The sequence below is a fragment of the Tachypleus tridentatus genome, chromosome 8 (assembly GCF_004210375.1).
Source record: "Tachypleus tridentatus isolate NWPU-2018 chromosome 8, ASM421037v1, whole genome shotgun sequence".
NCBI lineage: Eukaryota > Metazoa > Arthropoda > Merostomata > Xiphosura > Limulidae > Tachypleus > Tachypleus tridentatus.
Window position 1 is genome coordinate 116393797 of NC_134832.1, and position 18978 is coordinate 116412774.

The 18978-nt window shown below is 29.9% G+C and overlaps 1 protein-coding gene across 1 annotated transcript in view; it reads left to right on the top strand.

The window, feature by feature from the left end:
- Positions 1-15861, top strand: part of LOC143223276 (transitional endoplasmic reticulum ATPase-like) — a 28561-nt gene extending 12700 nt beyond the window's left edge. Inside the window, exons 8-19 of the mRNA XM_076451035.1 lie at positions 135-268; positions 807-942; positions 2412-2524; positions 2990-3154; positions 5949-6071; positions 6833-7045; positions 10462-10546; positions 12174-12267; positions 12727-12856; positions 13625-13780; positions 14714-14871; positions 15207-15861. Coding sequence (XP_076307150.1) covers positions 135-268; positions 807-942; positions 2412-2524; positions 2990-3154; positions 5949-6071; positions 6833-7045; positions 10462-10546; positions 12174-12267; positions 12727-12856; positions 13625-13780; positions 14714-14871; positions 15207-15309 — 1610 coding nt within the window. The 3' untranslated portion in view covers positions 15310-15861. The remainder of the gene's footprint in view (positions 1-134; positions 269-806; positions 943-2411; positions 2525-2989; positions 3155-5948; positions 6072-6832; positions 7046-10461; positions 10547-12173; positions 12268-12726; positions 12857-13624; positions 13781-14713; positions 14872-15206) is intronic.
- Positions 15862-18978: the final 3117 nt, after the last annotated feature.

Genomic DNA, 18978 nt, shown 5'->3' on the forward strand with positions numbered 1-18978 from the left:
TATGAAATTCCTTATGGTTTCAAATAGTTCTTTAACCCTACGAAGACGGCTTGACTATTCAGTGCATGTCACAACATTTTATAGAGTTATTTTCATAAGGAAAAGGTTCAACTAAAAGATATGTTTTGTTCCAGGTCCAGAGATAATGAGCAAACTGGCTGGAGAGTCTGAGAGCAATCTTCGAAAAGCTTTTGAAGAAGCTGAGAAAAATTCACCTTCCATCATCTTCATTGATGAGTTAGATGCAATAGCACCAAAAAGAGAAAAGGCTTGTATAGAAGACTAAATATTAGATACATTAATTAACAAATGTGCCAACTTTTCACTGTTTATGAATATCTGATGTTCTTAGTCTTTATTTGCTGGTGCAACATTTTAAAATTATTTCAGGATGAATACTTAGGGCCCAAAGAATTACTAATAGTTCATTGATCAAATTATCTTTGTATTGTAATGAGAATTTTGCACTTTTATTTATTTTTTCCCCCATTAGATATGGTTGCAGCTTTATGTCTCAAGTGTTATGTATTTCAAAAAATAACCATTTTAACTTTTAAAGATATAGGTTGATTTTTAGATTACTGGTTTCTACATATGTTTTGTCTTTTTAATTTCTTTAAGTGTGCTAATATGGAAATTCTAGTGCATTCAGTAATTTAAAGCACTAGCCAGGAAACATTTATAACTTTTTTAATATATTTCTAGGTATGTCTTATTTATTTTTGTCCTTTTCCTTTCAGTAGTTACTCCGAGACAGAAATATTTAAATATATAAAACTTAGATAATTTCTTCTATATTTTTTTAGACACATGGAGAAGTGGAAAGAAGAATTGTATCACAGTTGCTCACTCTGATGGATGGACTGAAACAACGATCTCATGTCATTGTAATGGCAGCCACTAACAGACCAAACAGTGTTGATGCAGCTCTTCGTCGGTTTGGTATGTTTTTCAAATTTCAACTTGAAAGAAATGATTATAACTTTGTTACAATGTACTTGTAAAACTATGGTGTTAGTATTTTCTTGGTGACAGTGTTTAAACAGTAGTATTCTTGTAACAGTGCCTTATTACTAGTATGCTGGTATCTCTTGTATGGTGTTTTTAATCAGCAGTATTCTTAGAGAAATATTTTAATGGGGGTATTCTATAGATTGGTGTATTTTTAACTTGCAAGACATTGTGAGCTTTAGTGGTTTGTTCTTATTAACATCTGTATGTAATCTGTTATATTCTGATGATTTTATATTAGTAATTAACAGTAGTAATTTTCTGCTGCCTTTTTGTTGTGAATAGATGATAGTTCTTTTGTTGGTATATTTGTTTTATCATTAATATTGTGTTGACTGTTTTTATCGGCAGTAATGTTAAAATGATGGTTACTGTGTTTTCATCAGTAGTAGTGTTGTAGTGAGTTTTACCATTAGAATGTAGTGACTCTTCCCTTAGCAATGGCATTGTGTAGTGATCAGTAGAATGATTTTGATAGTGTTTTCATCGTCACCAATATTATGGTAAATGTTATAAATAGAATTATACTGACTGTGTTTCACTGTTAGTATTATGGTGATTATATTCTTAGCAGTATTTTGCTTCAGTGTTTGAGAAAAAGCAAGGAAAAATATGTCAACCACACTACATCTGGCACTGATGAGATCTTTTACCTAATATCAGGGCTCATCAGGCCAGCTGAGATATGACAGACATTACTGTCATCTTAACACTATTTACACCATCATCTTTAATGAGCTGTTATGATGTGAAGTTTAAGAAAGTTAACTATAATTATTGTCATGATTAATTAAGTCATTTCCTGCTGATATTTCTAGGGTTAAGATTAATAACACAAGATTATTTATTCAGTTTATATTTAATATAAATTATTTATTTATTATTTTTATTGGAATTAACTTTGCTATGATTCAGAGAAAATTGATGAACCAGCAAGCTAGTCATATTTTTCCGGGAATGGTGTCAAACAGTCATAGTGGCAACAGGTGTAAAATATGTATGTAATTTTAAGAACATATGAGTGAAAGCAAAACAGCATATGTTATACTGCATTAGTTACACTACATCTGCCATATGGAATGCCGATGAAGTCTTTTGCTCATTAGCAGGGCTCATCAGGTCAGTTTGATGTGACAGACATAGTGTGTTGATTTTGTATTATTAGTAATGTGTTTCAGTTTTAATTGAATTATATGGTAACACTGCTGGTCCATATTGCTTAAGCACATTATTTTTATTGACAATAAAATGTTTTTACTTTTCCTAGCTATGCATAAGTATTTCTGTAAAATATTTTCTTTAAGAGATTCTCCTTACCAGCTTACATTATTATAAGTATGAACACTTTCTCTTGTATCCTATTGCTACTGTTTAAGATAGTTAATTTTGTATTTCTCTAGGGCGTTTCGACCGTGAGGTAGATATTGGTATTCCAGATACAACTGGAAGACTAGAAATTTTATGTATTCACACAAAAAATATGAAACTTGATGATGATGTGGATCTTGAAAAGGTAGGTAACTAAACAGTGAATAATTTAAATTCTAAGTTATATTCTTGAAACAAAGGTTTAACCAATCATCACAAAATAATTGTAACTGAAAATGTGCTACTAATGATTAGGTGCTTGAAGCTAGAGTAACATCTCACATTTTTGTTAAAGAATTCAGGGACTATCATGAATCTGAAATAATGTTGTGTTAAACTAATAAACAATGTGTAACATTCTTTTCTCCCAAATATTTCATGATCCCATGTATAGTGCCTTGAGATTTTAATACTAATGAAGTTACGTTTCTTTGTTGAAACTAAAGTTCTATTCAGTGTTTCCAACAATAAAAAGTCTGACCATGATTTCTGCAGCAATAATTTGTTTCACAGAACACTTTATGAGCAGGAAATTGAGATTTCAAATGTGGATAAAAACATTGAATCTAAGCTAATATAACTTGTTTTTCAATTATCTTGTATATCAAAGATTGCAGCTGAGACTCATGGATTTGTTGGCTCAGATCTTGCTGCTCTGTGCTCTGAAGCTGCTCTACAACAGATCAGAGAGAAAATGGACCTTATTGATCTGGAAGATGAACAAATTGATGCTGAAGTGTTGAGTTCACTAGCTGTTAGCATGGAAAACTTTAGGGTAAAGGAAACTTATTATTGTTATATAGAAATAGGATTAACTCTTTCCATACAGGTATCATTTCCTCAACATCTCATGAGATTTTACTGATTTATGTTCAGAATTTAATTCAACAACTACTTTATTATTATAGTATATGTACCAACCTGGTGTAAAAACATAGCTAATCATACAGATTTTAATGTTATATGTTTTAAGTTCTTAATTTTATAAGGCAATATTTTTAAAAATCCTGAATTTCCCCTAGTGTGAGAAATGTGATGTATTTTCTCTAGGCATCTCCTCTTTTATATTTTAATCACCACCACTCCAATAAGAACAAAATTTAACATTAATTACTCACTGTAAAAAATTTTCATTGCTCAGACAAACCATAACTTTTATAGCCTTCAACTGTGTTTGGTTAGACCCATAAAATATAAAATTAGACCTCTTTTGCCACACCCACCTACCATATTTTATCTTTCAGGATTTGTTAATAGTTTCCTCTTACTCTTAATATTATATTATGTGTAAGCAATATAAAATCAAGCATTTCATCTGTCAAATGATTTGTTATATTACATTGTTTTCTGAAGAGAGAACTGTCATTTTCCCTGTTAATGCTAGTATTGTTCCTACAGGAAAGACAACTGCTAGCTTGGATGAATTTGTAACTGCTCTTGTCACATAGTTAGAAAGCCAAAAGGTTGTGGTAGTTAGGGGAAATTGTCTGCTTTTATGTCATTATTCTGTGTTGTTTGGTACATTATTTGATTCAATAAAATTTGGTGCATTACTACCAATAATGTAAAAGAAGTATGGTTATGTGTTATTGACAGCAAAAAAGCAAAACAAAAAACAAACCTGGTAAGTACTTAATTTATTGTTTATTCTTTATTTATTATTATAATAGTACCTAAAATGTAAAAAGGTGAATCTCTTTAATTAAGGTTAGATTAAATAAAATAAATAATAATAATAATGTTTCATGAGGCACACACAAAAGCAGCTTGGAGTGGCTCATGGGTAATGTGATTCAATAGCATACATGAGTTCTGTGTTTTCTAAGTGATTTTAAACTTATAATGGCATAAATATTAGTAGTTAGCAGTAGTTCAAAGGGCAATAATTGGAAGTATACTGTTACAAGTTTATAGCTACTTACAATAGATAAATATATTCATGTTACAATTTGAAGTCATTCTCAAAAGATAAAAAAGGTAATATAGACTTATTTCAATTTTTTGTTGTTGTTAATTAGTCAGTCAAATTGACCAATGTCAAATGGAGTTATGGTAGAGAAAATAGCATAAAGTATAAAGTTTTACTAAAAATAAACATTTGAAATGTACTTAAAGGTTTTAAAGATTACATAAATGAAATGTGAGATTTTTGAGATGAAGAAAAGCATTTTCTATCTTAACATGAAAATTGCTTTTAGTTAGTCAAATTGACTGAGCTTGTATTGAGAGAGTTAGAAACATCCTCAATTCTCCCTAATATGAGAATTGTGATAGTTGCTCTGTAGATATTCTGTCTTCTCTAAGTTATTTACCACCCTTCCAAGAAGTACAGAATTTAGTTACTCATTATGATATTGATATTATTCAGGCAAAGCATAAGTGTTATAGGCTTCAATTTTATTTAGTTACGGATCCATAAAGTAGAAAATTGTACCCCACTTGCTCTGCCCACCTGTCACTTCCTCTTTTTTACAAAATTTAAGTAGTTTTCTCTAACATTTAATATGATATCATTTGTAACAAATAGAGAAAGCCCCAAAGTTTTAATATATGTATTATATCACATTATTTTTCGTACAAAGAATTATCTATTCCACTTGCAGTTCAAACTTTATTTCCACAGGAGATGCATTGAAGACTTTATCCAAATTTTTAGCAGCTCTGCATTTCTCATTTTTCAAGTGTATTCTTTATTTGTTATTATAAAAGTAATTAAAATGTAAAAATTTGATTTTTAAGTTAGATAAGGTTATATTAAATAAAAGGTAGAAAAATAATTAAAAAAAATTTGTATTGTACTTTCAAAAATAAATTGTTATGAGCCTATGTCTTAAATTATTTAATAAGGTAATATGAGCTACATGTTTCCCAAGTAATGTACAACTTTTGTGATGGGATTATTAGCTATACAGGTTTCAAAGGGCAACAAAACAATAAAATTCATGTGGAAACAGTTGTATACTGTTATTTGAGTTTTTAAGTTAGTTAAGATAAACAAATGCAGTTTTATGTCACAATTTGAAGTTATTCCTGAAAGAAAGAAAAAAAAAAAGGCTAGTTTGCTTGTTTTATTTTTGTTTTGTGGTTGTTATAAGGTGTCAGTCAAATTGACATCATTGTAAAGAGTTAGAGTAGAGAAAATAACAGAATATAAAGTTTTACTGAAAAAAAATGTTGGAAATTTATTTGAGGTTTTAGAGATTATGTAAATAAAACTTGAAACTTTTAAGATGTACCATGAAAATCACTTTGCACACAAGACTTCAATTCCATATACTCATGGAAAAATTTTTAGTCAAAATACTTCATTAAAAATTCTGATTTTTGTTGTCTACAAAAGATTCTTAACATTTACTGGAACCTTACAAATTATAATGAAAAATTTAAAGGTCAGTTTGAGGTTATGAACTTGGTCAATTTGATCAAACCTGTAGCAAGAGTGTTAATCTTGTTGTAGATAATAATTTAGACTGAACACTTTTACATTGACACCAATAATAGGTTTAAATCAAGTATGTTAAAATTTCTTATAGCAATAAGTACTGTAGAATGTTATGTTTGTACTTCAGTGGGCTCTAGGAAAGAGTAGCCCAAGTGCTCTTAGAGAAACTGTAGTGGAAGTACCTAATGTTACCTGGGATGACATTGGAGGCCTTGAGAATGTGAAGAAAGAATTACAAGAAATGATCCAGGTGAGTTTGTTTATTTATATTGGTATAGTTTTTTTCCTTTTCTATTGAAAATTTTTAAACTCATTTTGAAGCCGTATTGTTTTTTCTTTGTTTTTTTTAGGTAAAACAACAAACCATCTTTTTTCATTATTTTCTAAGATGTTTTTATGTCTGGTGAACTTTTTTTCCATGTTATTGTTTTTCGTTTTAATATCAAACCTTTAAACAGTAAAGAATAAGCTATAAAGATTACTATGCACATGCCTCTAACCTTACCCCAGCCTGAAATGTTTTCTTTACAGGTTGGCATTTTATTGGAGGAAAAGTATTAATGAAGGGTGATTGTAAGATAACAGTTTTAATCCTGTTATCATAATTAACCTTTGGACAGAAATCTCATCTTCAAGTCTTTTTTAACTTGCTTGTACTTTAAAGTTCAAATTTTACATGATACGATTTTATCTTATGTCATTCCACTATCAGAGTTTATTAGTAAGCACTTGAACAAAGTGATTGCTACAAACTTTTAGTTTCTGTATTCTTGACTTGTATGATATAGGTCTAAGTGAGATTGTCAACAGTTAACTTTAATTTGGGGTGAAAATTAATAGGAGAGAGGTATTTACCAGTAATAAATGCAATATTTTGTAAGATAACTTTGTCAGCTGAATGAATTTTATTCTCATTTTATGTTAAAAAACTTGCAAAATATTATCAGGAATGATTTTAAGTGTTTTTCTTTTGTGTCAACTTTAATGTTTTTTGTTTTATTCTAAATGTAGTACCCTGTGGAATTTCCTGACAAGTTCTTAAAGTTTGGTATGACCCCTTCTAAAGGTGTGCTCTTTTATGGCCCACCTGGCTGTGGTAAAACACTACTTGCTAAGGCTATAGCTAATGAATGTCAAGCCAATTTTATCTCTATCAAAGGACCAGAATTGCTGACCATGTGGTTTGGTGAGTCAGAAGCCAATGTCAGGGATGTTTTTGACAAGGTTTGTTTTTTAATTAAGTTATAATAATTCTGTTATTTAAATTATGATTATTTTTTGAAATAAGGCAGATGATTTCATGCAATCTGATAATAATTTGTACTTTTTTTAAAATTATTGTAAACCTTTTTGTGCACTATAACAGTAAATTGTAAGCAATGGAATTAGAAAGAAATTAATATGGTTTTATAGTGATTTCACTGTGGTTTGTAATAATAGTGTGTATAGATACACAAATAGACCTTAAATTACTCCCTTAGAAGTAATTTATCTCTTGAGAACAAACAACAAACAGATGTGGCAATTCTCAGTGTTTGAAAGTTAAGAAATTGAAGATGTTGTATGCAAATTTTAGAATTAAATCTGAAAAGTTATCTAGCCTATATGAAAAATTTACTGTGCCATCTTTTGTAGTCAAATGAACTATGAATTTCTAGGCATTGAGTCTACTGAGACAGGTCTTCCTATGGTTGTGGGTCAAAGACCATGTGATTGCTTTTGGTTGACTTGCATTCAAATTTTTAAGGAATGACTATTTGGTATCAAACTGTAAATTACAATTCAGTTGTTAGTATTATTCATTATTTAATTTCTTAATGTATAGTAACTATTTAAAAAACACACCTAAACATTGATTTTTATGTGTCACATGGTATGTTGTCACTGGTTCAAATTAGATGTTTATGATGTCAAACTATAAAGTCTATAGTTTCATATGAATTAGGAATTCAAATTACCAATATTGAAAAGCTAATGATATAAGAAGATCCTTTCTTTATTGTTTGTTCAAATATTGATCATGTACGAAATCAAACACAGTGGCCCACTAACGTCTTTCCATTTTTGGAAATTCTCCCTTGTACACACTTACTTCTGTCTGTGCCACATGAATAACCAATTGATAGCTCAAAATATCCCCTAGTATCTTTCTCAGCCATTTTTGAGTGTTATGACATCATCGTCTTTCATAAGAATATTTAAAGAAAGTAGATTGAGTCTTTAGTCTGCTTGAAATTTAATATTTTTTTTACCTAGTTACTAAGCTTGATAAATTAAAAGGGAATTCTATGGCATCAGTATAGTTATTTGATTTTTCAATGCATATATTAAAACTTTAAAAAGTATTTAATTTCACATCCTCTATTTGCAAATTTTAAAAGGCTCAGCAAATGAGTACAAATAGCTTCATAATTTTAAAAACTTGTTTGTGAATAATAATAATAATGTATATACATATGTAATGTAGTATAACTGAAATGTAACTGTATTTTACAAAATACTAAGCCACTAAAACATGGCAAGACAGGTCACTTGTAAAGGTCAGTTATCCAAGTATATTCTTGGATATAGTAACATGAGTGACAAGCACCATGCCATTCTAACTTCTGTGGTGCTAGCCAGCAATGACTGAGGAGTCAATGTATTAAATATACATAAATGTTTGTTTTTGAGCTATAATTTGTTGTCATTCTGGAAAGAAAAAAGCATGATATTCCTAAGTATTCTTTCTAGTAAGAAAAAACATGATAATTATCTGGAACTTATAAAGATTTCACATGTGAAATTTGAAAATTTTCTAATGCATAAAAGTATTTCTAATCTTAATATAAAAATTACTCTGCATGTTGGATTGTAAACATTCTGAAACAAATACTTTTATGAGGAAATATTTAACTAAAAAATCTCAAGACTTAGTTCAATAATCAGTTTTTTTTATGTATAAAAGCTTTGTAATGTATCCTAAACCTACAAAAGTTTGTAAACATATGCATACATTATCAAAAATTATAGTATAATTACTTTCATAGATATTTTTGTAGTTATGAGTTGGATGGATTCCACCCAATCCATAATGAAAGGGTTAAGAAAAGTTTGTTATTTAATTTTTTTTAATTTTGGCAAGCCATATTACCCATTCCTAATTTTGCAATGAAAGATTAGAGGGAAGGCAGTTAGTCATCACCACCCACTGCCAACTCTTGGGCTATCATTTTAAACAATGAATAGTGGGATCAACCATCACATTATAGTTTTCACAGGACTGAAAATATTAACATGTTTAGTAGGGCAAGGATTAAAACCCATGAACCTCAGATTGGGAGTAAAACACCCTAACTAACTGGTCGTAACATTTCCTGTTACAAAAGAAAATCTTAAGAGTAATAAATGGTTTTCCATATAGAGTATCTCTGGTTAACAAATTTATAGAATATGGAAGTTGAACAATTTAACAAATGTGAATTTACCGATTCATTTGTATGCCAATGGATATTACAATATTTAATCTTGATATGAACTTGTTAACTACTTTTGGAGCAAGTTCATATTCCCTTTGGTAAAACATTCTTAACTTTGTTCATGAAGTAATTTTGTTTTAAGCACCAAGCACTTTTATTATTTAGTTCTGATTAATTATAATTCAATTAGATAATTGGTTAACTGTCTGTACTAAGTTATTTAAAATGAAAATTTCCAATTATGTGTATTCTAATTACTTTAATTTTGGTTTAACATACTGATAATTATTGTTTACAGTTGCTTTTGTATTTTTGCATGTTTTTCCATAGGTACTTATCCATTAGGGCAAAACTTTATGAATTAGTTTTTAAAAAAATGTGTGTAACGTCACACTTGATTTCTTGAAGTAGGAGTCATAAAAGCCAAATTGTATGTATCCAGATAGAATAGTTTGATTACTGTCTGCCCATCACAATTTTAGTGAAACCTCATATGTGTAGAGGGTGTTGGTATAATAAGTCTAAAGTAAAGATGTAGTATGGGATTACCTAGCCTAGTGCCAAGTGCATAAAATTTATCTTTGAAAGTAAAAATATCAATTTAATTTTAAACTTAAATTATTTCTGAATCAAGCTGTTTTCTGATATATCACCAACATTTTTAATAAAAAAGAAACCTAAATTAAGAAATCAACATATTTTTCAAGCTTTGTTATCTATAGATTTCATTTTATATTTAAGGTAGACAGATTAACAATTATATTGGGTTATACGTTTTTTTGTTCTTGTTGTTGTTAAGCAACATAACATAAAAGTCATTGTTGGAATATAGTGTTACCAAAACCCTCTGGCTTTTTTGTATATTAAAAATTGTAAATCTGATTAATTTTTACTAATAATTAATTTATGAATTCACCACAAATTCATTTCATGAATGATCTTGATTTTGATTGACTGACAAAGGTATTTATTAATGTTTGACTATTTCAACTGCATTTTTCTGCCTGTTTGTGGGTCAATCTTCATTTCACAAAATTTATTTTAGTTAATCATAAGATATCATGTTAAGGTATGCTATGGGATGGGGTGGTAGTACATGCCTGTCATTTTTGACAAGCTATAGCCTGGTTTATTTGTTATTTTACAGTTATGTATTAAAAATATGAATGTTTTCTGTTACAGGCTCGGGCTGCTGCCCCTTGTGTACTATTTTTTGATGAATTAGACTCAATTGCTAAAGCCAGAGGAGGAAGTGTTGGAGATGCAGGTTCAGTAGAATTTATATATACTTAACTTTTAAGATAATCAGTGGTTTTGAAGATTGTTAGTTACTGTAAAGATAGGCATTTTTTAGGTTCATCATCTCTGAATGTTTTGTAAAACATATGGAAACTTAATTGTAATATAAACTAAGATTATTTATTATTTTTTAACATACATACAAACATCTACATATGTTTCAAGTACAGAACTGCTATATTCACAAAAAAATTGTTCTTCAAAAATATAAATTGTTGCACATAGTTAAATGTAGCCTGAGTGGAATAAGTTAAACCAATGTTTAAAAGATGATTTTAATGGTTACATTTATTACGTTAGAAAAAAACTAAATACACTTGAAGCAGTCAATTTTTAAGGTTTAAATTATGACAGATATAAAATGTTTTCCATTCTTATAATGTTATTGACAGCTAAGGTTAATTATTTTAGTACATTTTAATATCTGGTATGATAAAGTTTGGGTCATGAGAAGAGAGTGGGACATGTTGAAGTAAGAATGTGGGAAACCTTGAACTAGGTAATTACTTTTTGTATTCCTTTAAATGTAAGCATTGTGAGTGCATACAATGAAATTACTTAAATAGTATAACAATAATATTATTTATAAAACTTTTTTTTTTTCCATAAATAGAGAAATAGCACTTGTTTGCAATTTTGTGATAGGCAAATGTTAATGTGTGTGTGTATATATATATATATATATATATATATTTATTTTATTGGTTGTTAATGAAAGTTCTGCTCTTTTACTAAGTTTGTGTATTTTTTGTCATTTGTGCATCTCCAATTAAACATCATAATTAAAATATATCTGTGTGAAGTATTAGAATTTTTAAAGAAAAATCTTATACTTGCAGGCTTTCATTACAAGAACACAGAGTTGATTACTGTCAGTAACCTCATTTTTATATGTGGCAATTCGTGAATAACTTAACTGAATCTACAGCAAAAATCCAACCTTGTTTATATTAAGCAATTCAGTTTTTACATGTTTGAAGACCTAAAAATACACATTAAATCATAAGCTTCACCGTAATAATATAGCAATTAGCTATATATATTGATAATATAAATTTGGAAATGGAACTATATTCAAATAATTTATAAATGGTATTAATTAATTTAAATACTAACTTTTTAAAATAATACAAGGCCTTACTATTAACATTTTTATAATTTATTAGGATATGTAGAAGTATGTAGGCTTTTCTTAAATTATGTTTTCACAGACTTGAGCATTTTGACATATAAAGCTATTGGAAGGTATTTTTTTGTGTTGGTTTTGTTTGTGTGTGTGTGTAGCCAGTTGTATGACTGATAAAAGTGATGTTAGAGAATTTATCTTTTTTTTAAATATATTATTTTAATGCATTCATAATATGGGGAAAAAAGATACAGGGGTAAGATTTTGTACCAAATGTATCTTGAAAATTAAGTTTCATTGTAAGTATTGCCATAAGTCTTTGTCACATAGGTCTATACATTGAAGACATTTTGTTCAACAACCAAAAAAAACGTTACACACACTCACCGAAATAAAAATGCTTGAAAGCTATTCTTTTGTTTTTTTTAGATCAGTCAAAAGATCATCAGTGATAATTTATTTTGAGTAGGTGGTGCTGCAGATAGAGTAATCAATCAGATTCTAACTGAAATGGATGGTATGAGCTCAAAAAAGAATGTTTTCATCATTGGAGCTACAAACAGGTAATCTTCATAAATACATGTATGATTTTTTTCTGACTTTGATTGTTTTATTCTTGTGTTCATAATATATAGTATGCTTGGGAGAGAAATACCATTAACTGAAGTGAAAACTAAAAGGTATGGGAACTCCTTTTAACCATGTGTATAGGTGATATTGGAAGTATTTAATTTGTGGTTTTTACACTCTGCAATTGTACAGAGATACAAATAAAGATGTATAAAAGATTCCAGTAATTATTATTGTTATATTACCACTAAGAGCCAGTAATAATAATTTCAGGTTTTGTAAACTGTTTTTACAGTTATTGTAGAAATTCTAGACATAGTAAAAATCTACAAAAATCAAATATTTGTATAAGAAATTTAGTGCACTATTTTTGTTATTATAAGCTATTTACTTTCAAGTAAAAAAAACAAAACAAAGTTTAAGATCAAATCCATGAAAAATTTATTTTTCAGACCTGATATCATTGACCCTGCCATACTCCGTCCTGGACGGCTTGACCAACTTATTTATATTCCGCTGCCTGATGATAAATCTCGAGAGAGCATTCTTAAGGCCAATCTAAGAAAGTCACCTGTTGCTAAGGTGCAGTAACTCTTGAATGTATTTTGTTTGTAGAAAAGTGTAATGTTGTACATGCAAAAACAAAATTATTTTGCAGTCTCATAAGTTTTACCCTAGTGCAGAGACATTTATTTCAATTACATGTGTCAGTATGTTACTGAGTATATTACAAGTAGTATCTTGGTATTTTTTTTATTTATTTATTATATAGAATAACTGTAGGCTAACCATTGTTATTATTAAGAAGAGATTATTCATAAAAAGGAAAAAAAAAAGTTAACAATTTTGCTTATTAAAAATCTTTTGCCACCAGCAAAGGGTGCCATTTTGTTGTTGACTTTCATTATTCTGTTAATAACACCCATCTTCTGAGATTGCCAGTTGACCTTGTGGTAGAGATCTGGGATTTAGAAATGATGAACTGGTTCAGCTCTGTGAAATACCACAAAATATTCCTCACACTTGAAGCTGTGGATGTGTTATAAAAGTGATAGTCAATCTCTTAGTGATAGGGGTGGGCTGTTGTTGACTGGTTGCCTTTCTTTTCATCACTAATTCAAAATTAGAGGTGGTGGAAGATAGCCTTAGTTGTTTTCTGTTAAATACAAATACCCACTTTTTGTAAAATCTCATCAACTAGTGTGTTCTCCTTAAAGTTATATGAGCATAGTCTACTGACTTGTTGAAATCTTCATTTTTATCCATTACAGTTAAATTATTTATTTTATTGTGGAAACACATTTATATGCTGTTTTTCCTTTACTTAAATAAGAGGTATTTTCACTGTAGGATGTAGACTTGTGTTATATAGCCAGAGTCACACAGGGATTTAGTGGTGCTGACCTTACAGAGATCTGTCAGCGGGCTTGTAAGCTGGCCATCAGAGAATCAATTGAAATTGAGATTCGAAAGGAGAAAGAAAGAGCACAAAATCCTTCAGCCATGGTAACTTTCTTAACCATTATTACTATGTTTTTGTATATTTTATTTTGTTATAATGGTATGAAAATTAGGTACATAAATCAGTGATAATTTACATTTTTTGTCATTTAGTTTGATATGAATTTTAATATGAAATCTGGTGCTAAGGTTTCTTGTCAAACACTAATCATTTGGTTTGTTGCATTAATAAGGTTATAAAATAAATTTATTTTCTATACATTTGATGAATAAATATTACAAAGTAAGTATCAGTGCTATAATTATACATTCAAAATGATATTGATGGGAGATGTGTCCAATATGAACTTAGTTTGTAGATCTGATAAATTTATCACTAATCAACTAAGAATATCCTGAGGATTTACTTATAAGACAACCTCTTTTTTTAAAGTTTGAGCTGTTTTTGATATAAGTTAACAGCTTTATTTTCAAAGATGAATTGTAAGTAGTATTAAAATCTTTGTTAGATCAATGAACTTAAAGTACTTAATGAAAATTTTAAGTCATATTATATTTTTACCTTAGGATTTAAGCACTACAAAGCTGTTATGTTTGTGTTTATTTACAAATACAATGAGTGTGAGACTGGTTTGTGAGTATTTATTTAGTGGTTTCATTTGATGCTTCTGTAGGGTACTTTATTACATACATTGTAAACTTTTAATTATTTTTTGAGGTGAATCTGAAAATGTTACTAGGACTTAATTTTTCTACTAAATGTTTCTTTTGTCTATAAGTTGCTTAACTGGTTATATTAGCTGCATTTGTAAATCATATGGCAAAATTATCTTAACGTGTCCATACACACATATGAAATAGTTTTATTTTAGGATGTTTGACTGTAATACTTTATGTAGTGTTATGGGTAGTTAAAGTTTTGCATGCTGTTTATGTTGTTAAAAGTAATATTTGTTTTTATGGCTTTCTGTTTTCTAGGATATAGAAGAAAATGATCCTGTCCCAGATATTCGTAGAGAACACTTTGAAGAAGCCATGAAATTTGCTCGACGCTCTGTCAGTGATAATGACATAAGAAAATATGAGATGTTTTCTCAGACCTTGCAGCAGAGCAGAGGTTTTGGAACAAATTTCAGGCAAGTATCTTGGTTTTTGTAGTCTTCCTCTTCTGAATTTTTACAGTGCTAAATAAAATGCTTATTTATTATATATATTTGTAAGACATTGGAAATTTAAAATATAAGATTTGAAAATTATTACATTCAAATAACAAGTCAGATGAGCTGCAAGATGTCAGAGGTAAATTACAAACCTAGTAGATCAGTTGGTTAGAACATTTGTCTCGTTTGTGGGGTTGTGACATAAAATGTCTTTCATTCTCAGTTTGTTGTTGTTCAAAATCCTTTATACCTATGCACAACTATGATATAATATTAAATGAGTTAGTTTGTTTTTTTTCTCCTTCTCTTAGATTCCCCAGCGGTCAGAACTCTGGGCCAGGTGGACCACGTGGTAGTAGTGCGGACCAAGGCAACTTTCAAGATGATGGAGATGATGATGATCTCTACAGTTAACTTATAACTTAAGTATATACCCACTAAATGTTTCTTAAGAAGTAACAAAAGTTAGGACCAAGGAGGATTTAAATGCTGATACAAGATTTTAAGTATTTGTTCTAGGTCTTCTATTCCAAAATGGAAGTAAACTGACTCAAAATTTGATTTGACTGGTATAATATGTACTTTGAATAAAATTCTCTGTCAATGTTTGAAACACAATTTTTTTACTCAGTGAAATATCATTCAAAATGTTTGGAAGTTATTTACCCCTAGAATCCTATGCCCAAAATGTTAAGCAAGATCTTGTTTTAAAAAAGAAAAGTTGTGTATAACTTCATTTCAAAATAATAAAAAAAAATTCAAATATTTAGATATATTTTTTTTTTAAAGGCTGAGTGATGTACATGAATAACTAATAAGATACCCTATTTGGTTACTGTGGGTGTAGTCTGTGTACATAGTGAAAATTTTTCTATTACTCATATTTTAATTCCATTTATTGAGAAGTCAGGTACTCGTGATATAATGATATGTGCAAATTAATAAAGGTTTTTCATTATAAACAAATAAGTGTTTTATTTTGTAGCAACTGATTTAAGTTATTTTCATATCAGAGTATTAATATTAACAGTGCATAAAATGTCATTACCTTGTGTGAAAAAAAAATAGAACTATCTTTGGACTATTTTTATAAGTTCTGGTGAAATAACCAAAAAGCTTTTGGTTTATTTTGTCAAATAAAATCTGTGTCTAAAGAGAATATAAAGTTCTCAAGTCTTAAGAATAAGTTATCATTCTGGTTAGTACAATCTGTATTTACAACAACCCCACAGTTAGAATAACACTAATATTCCTTGAACTGTAACATAATGGTAAGGTGAAAATTATGATAATCTGAATATAAAATTTTCAAGTTGTAGTGAATTAAAAAACAAAAATTCATCCATTACGAAATATATTTTTTTAATATTCGGATTTTGGAAATATCCCTGTTTACATTTGGAGCTTTATTGAAATGCAAAATAACTAGTTACTTTATAAACTTGGGATTAAATTAGATTTTTGTGTAAAATAAAATAAGAATTCATGTTAGTTGTCCTCTTAATAAAATGTTTAATAATGATTTCCAATCATAGCAAACTACCAACTTAGAGCAAAATTAAAATTAAGCCTGGTAATAAATATATAGCTAATTAAATATACCTTTCTTATATTCTTTTTTACAAAGATCAGAATCTATTGTTTTAAACATTGAGCTCTTTCCTATAAAAAACAGTTTTAATTATAAACCCAAGATTACTTCACATTGTACAGCTTCCTCAGGAGCTTAAGGTTAGTTCTAATTCCATATATTAAGGTAACAATAAAACTACTCTTTGCTCGTCAACAATAAATTAGTTTCTATATTGAAAAATTAAAGAGATTAGATATATTAAACATTCTAATTAATATTAATTCTGAAACAAGTATTCATCTCTTTAACATAGAGTAGCTTCTTTCCTCTTGAGTTCCCATGATCAATTAAAGAGGTTTCCAAGCCACCAGTCTTGTGAAAACTCTCCCCTAATCTCAAGTAACCTTACACAACTGCATGATGATGTCACCATAAAGCAGAACCTTCTGCCAATAAGAATGTCACATACCTCCTTGCACATTGACTTCCTCTAAATTCATGTTTGTGAATCTTTGTAGTTTTTCTCTGCACTGTTATGAACAGATGTGTTGTGAGTTTGCTGAGATTTGCAACTTTTTCAACTTTCACTTATTTTTAACATATTCGATGCAAATTCACAGTTTAATGTGACTCTTCTTCTAATGATGTGAATGAAATTATTCCTCATACTGAATAAAATACAAAAGCAGGAAATACTTTACCTGTGGAAGTCAGGACAACAATTGTCCACTCTGTGGTGGAATCTATGATCCAGCCAAGACTCTTCTTTATTCCCTTCTTTTGAACCTGAAGTTAAAGAGGACAAAGTTGAGCACTTTTTTTTTACCTTCAGGTTTTGTTTTTTGAATGTCCTTACCTACTGGAGAACACTCAGTCTTTCTTGTATTTTCAAAATCTTATTACTCAGGTATGTACAATTCTTCCTCTCTCCCATATCCTTTGATTCTTCCCATTATTTTTATTACACAATCCTTACCCTCATCATTTATTTGTTTTCCCTCATTTTCTGACATTATCTTACCTACCAGTTCATTTCTGAATTAACTTTGTTCCCACAACCTAATGCCTCCTTTCCCGAGTGGTTCTTGTGTTCTTTTATTTGGCCACTCAAACTTCCCATTCCTTGACATACAATCTTTGGATTCATTCTTGCCAGCTTAGTTGGGTAAATAAATTCATTGTCAGCTGTTCCCTATCTAGTGCACAATATTCTTAACTTTGAGCCTTTCTTTCTACCTTCCTCTGATGTTCATCTTATTATGAAAGCATTTTATTGTTCCCCTGATGACTTTTCTGGAGACTAGTACTCCTCTTCTTTACAATGTCCCATTCCATCTTCTTTATTCTTTTTATTTTTAGGTGGTTCTTTTGTTTTTGGGATTTTTTGGAAAAGGATTCCTAATTCTTTTAAGCCCATCTCCTTTTTTATAGGATCTTTATTGTACCCCCTTTCTTTGTATACAGATTGTTAGTGGTGTCCCTGATTCCCTTGAATCGAAAACTGAAACTGTCTGTTATCAGACTTTCTGTACTTTCTCAGTTTCCCATTTGTCCAAATCTTACTCATCCACTTCAGTCCCTTATCCCACACCCTGTTCTATTCCTCTGTCTCAACCATCCACAACATGCTGTCCTACTTTTATTCATGTCTCATCTGCCAATATATTGTGGTGGCCATTTCATCTGTTTGGAACCTGTGGGAGAATGTTTTGCAGACCTATGGCCATGTATCACTGCCAACAAATCAGTTGTACAAGCTCTATCCCCATGGTATTTCTCTTTACTTTTCTTTCCACAGTTGTTTTTTCCCAATTTGTTGACTCTTCACACTCATCTGATCTAGCTTACCTTCAATCTGGAGGAGGAGTTGTTGGATTTGTTGGTGAAACTGTCCTTGAGAGGGTTCACAACCTCTTTCTCTTGTTTATTACTTCTGCCTCTTTATTGTTCCCATAAAGACCAGGAACTAGTACCTAATTATTTTTATTTTCTCTATCATTTGTTTTTTGGTCATCCCATGTTTTTAGATGAAGAATTCATTCTGTTTCCATTGATTTCCAGTCTGGCCTGTGGATGACCAAAGTCAATGTGTCGGATGCTGTTCTCCACATCTTAACCACCCAGTCCTCATAATGGTTTCTCAGGTGAGCCCATAAACATTGCATTTTCCAATTTTGTTCAGAATAGCATCAGCACTTTGTGTTTTCAATCACATAACATAGATTACTGCTCATCATCTTCATGTCCTGTATTTCATCCATTTGTGATTCTCTTAATCTCTCACCTCAGTTGTGCCCAACCTTATCTGGTTTGATTATAGGACTTTGAGCATCTCATCAAAATTTACACCTTGTCTTCACATTCTGTGGGAAATGTTCTATCTCTGTTGGTGAGCATTTCTTTCCTGAAACCCCTCGTTCTTGCATGTGGGCACTGTGTGACCATTTGAACATTCCCAGAGATCCACAGTCTTCCACCCTCCTCCTCTAATGGAGGATCTTGTTATAACT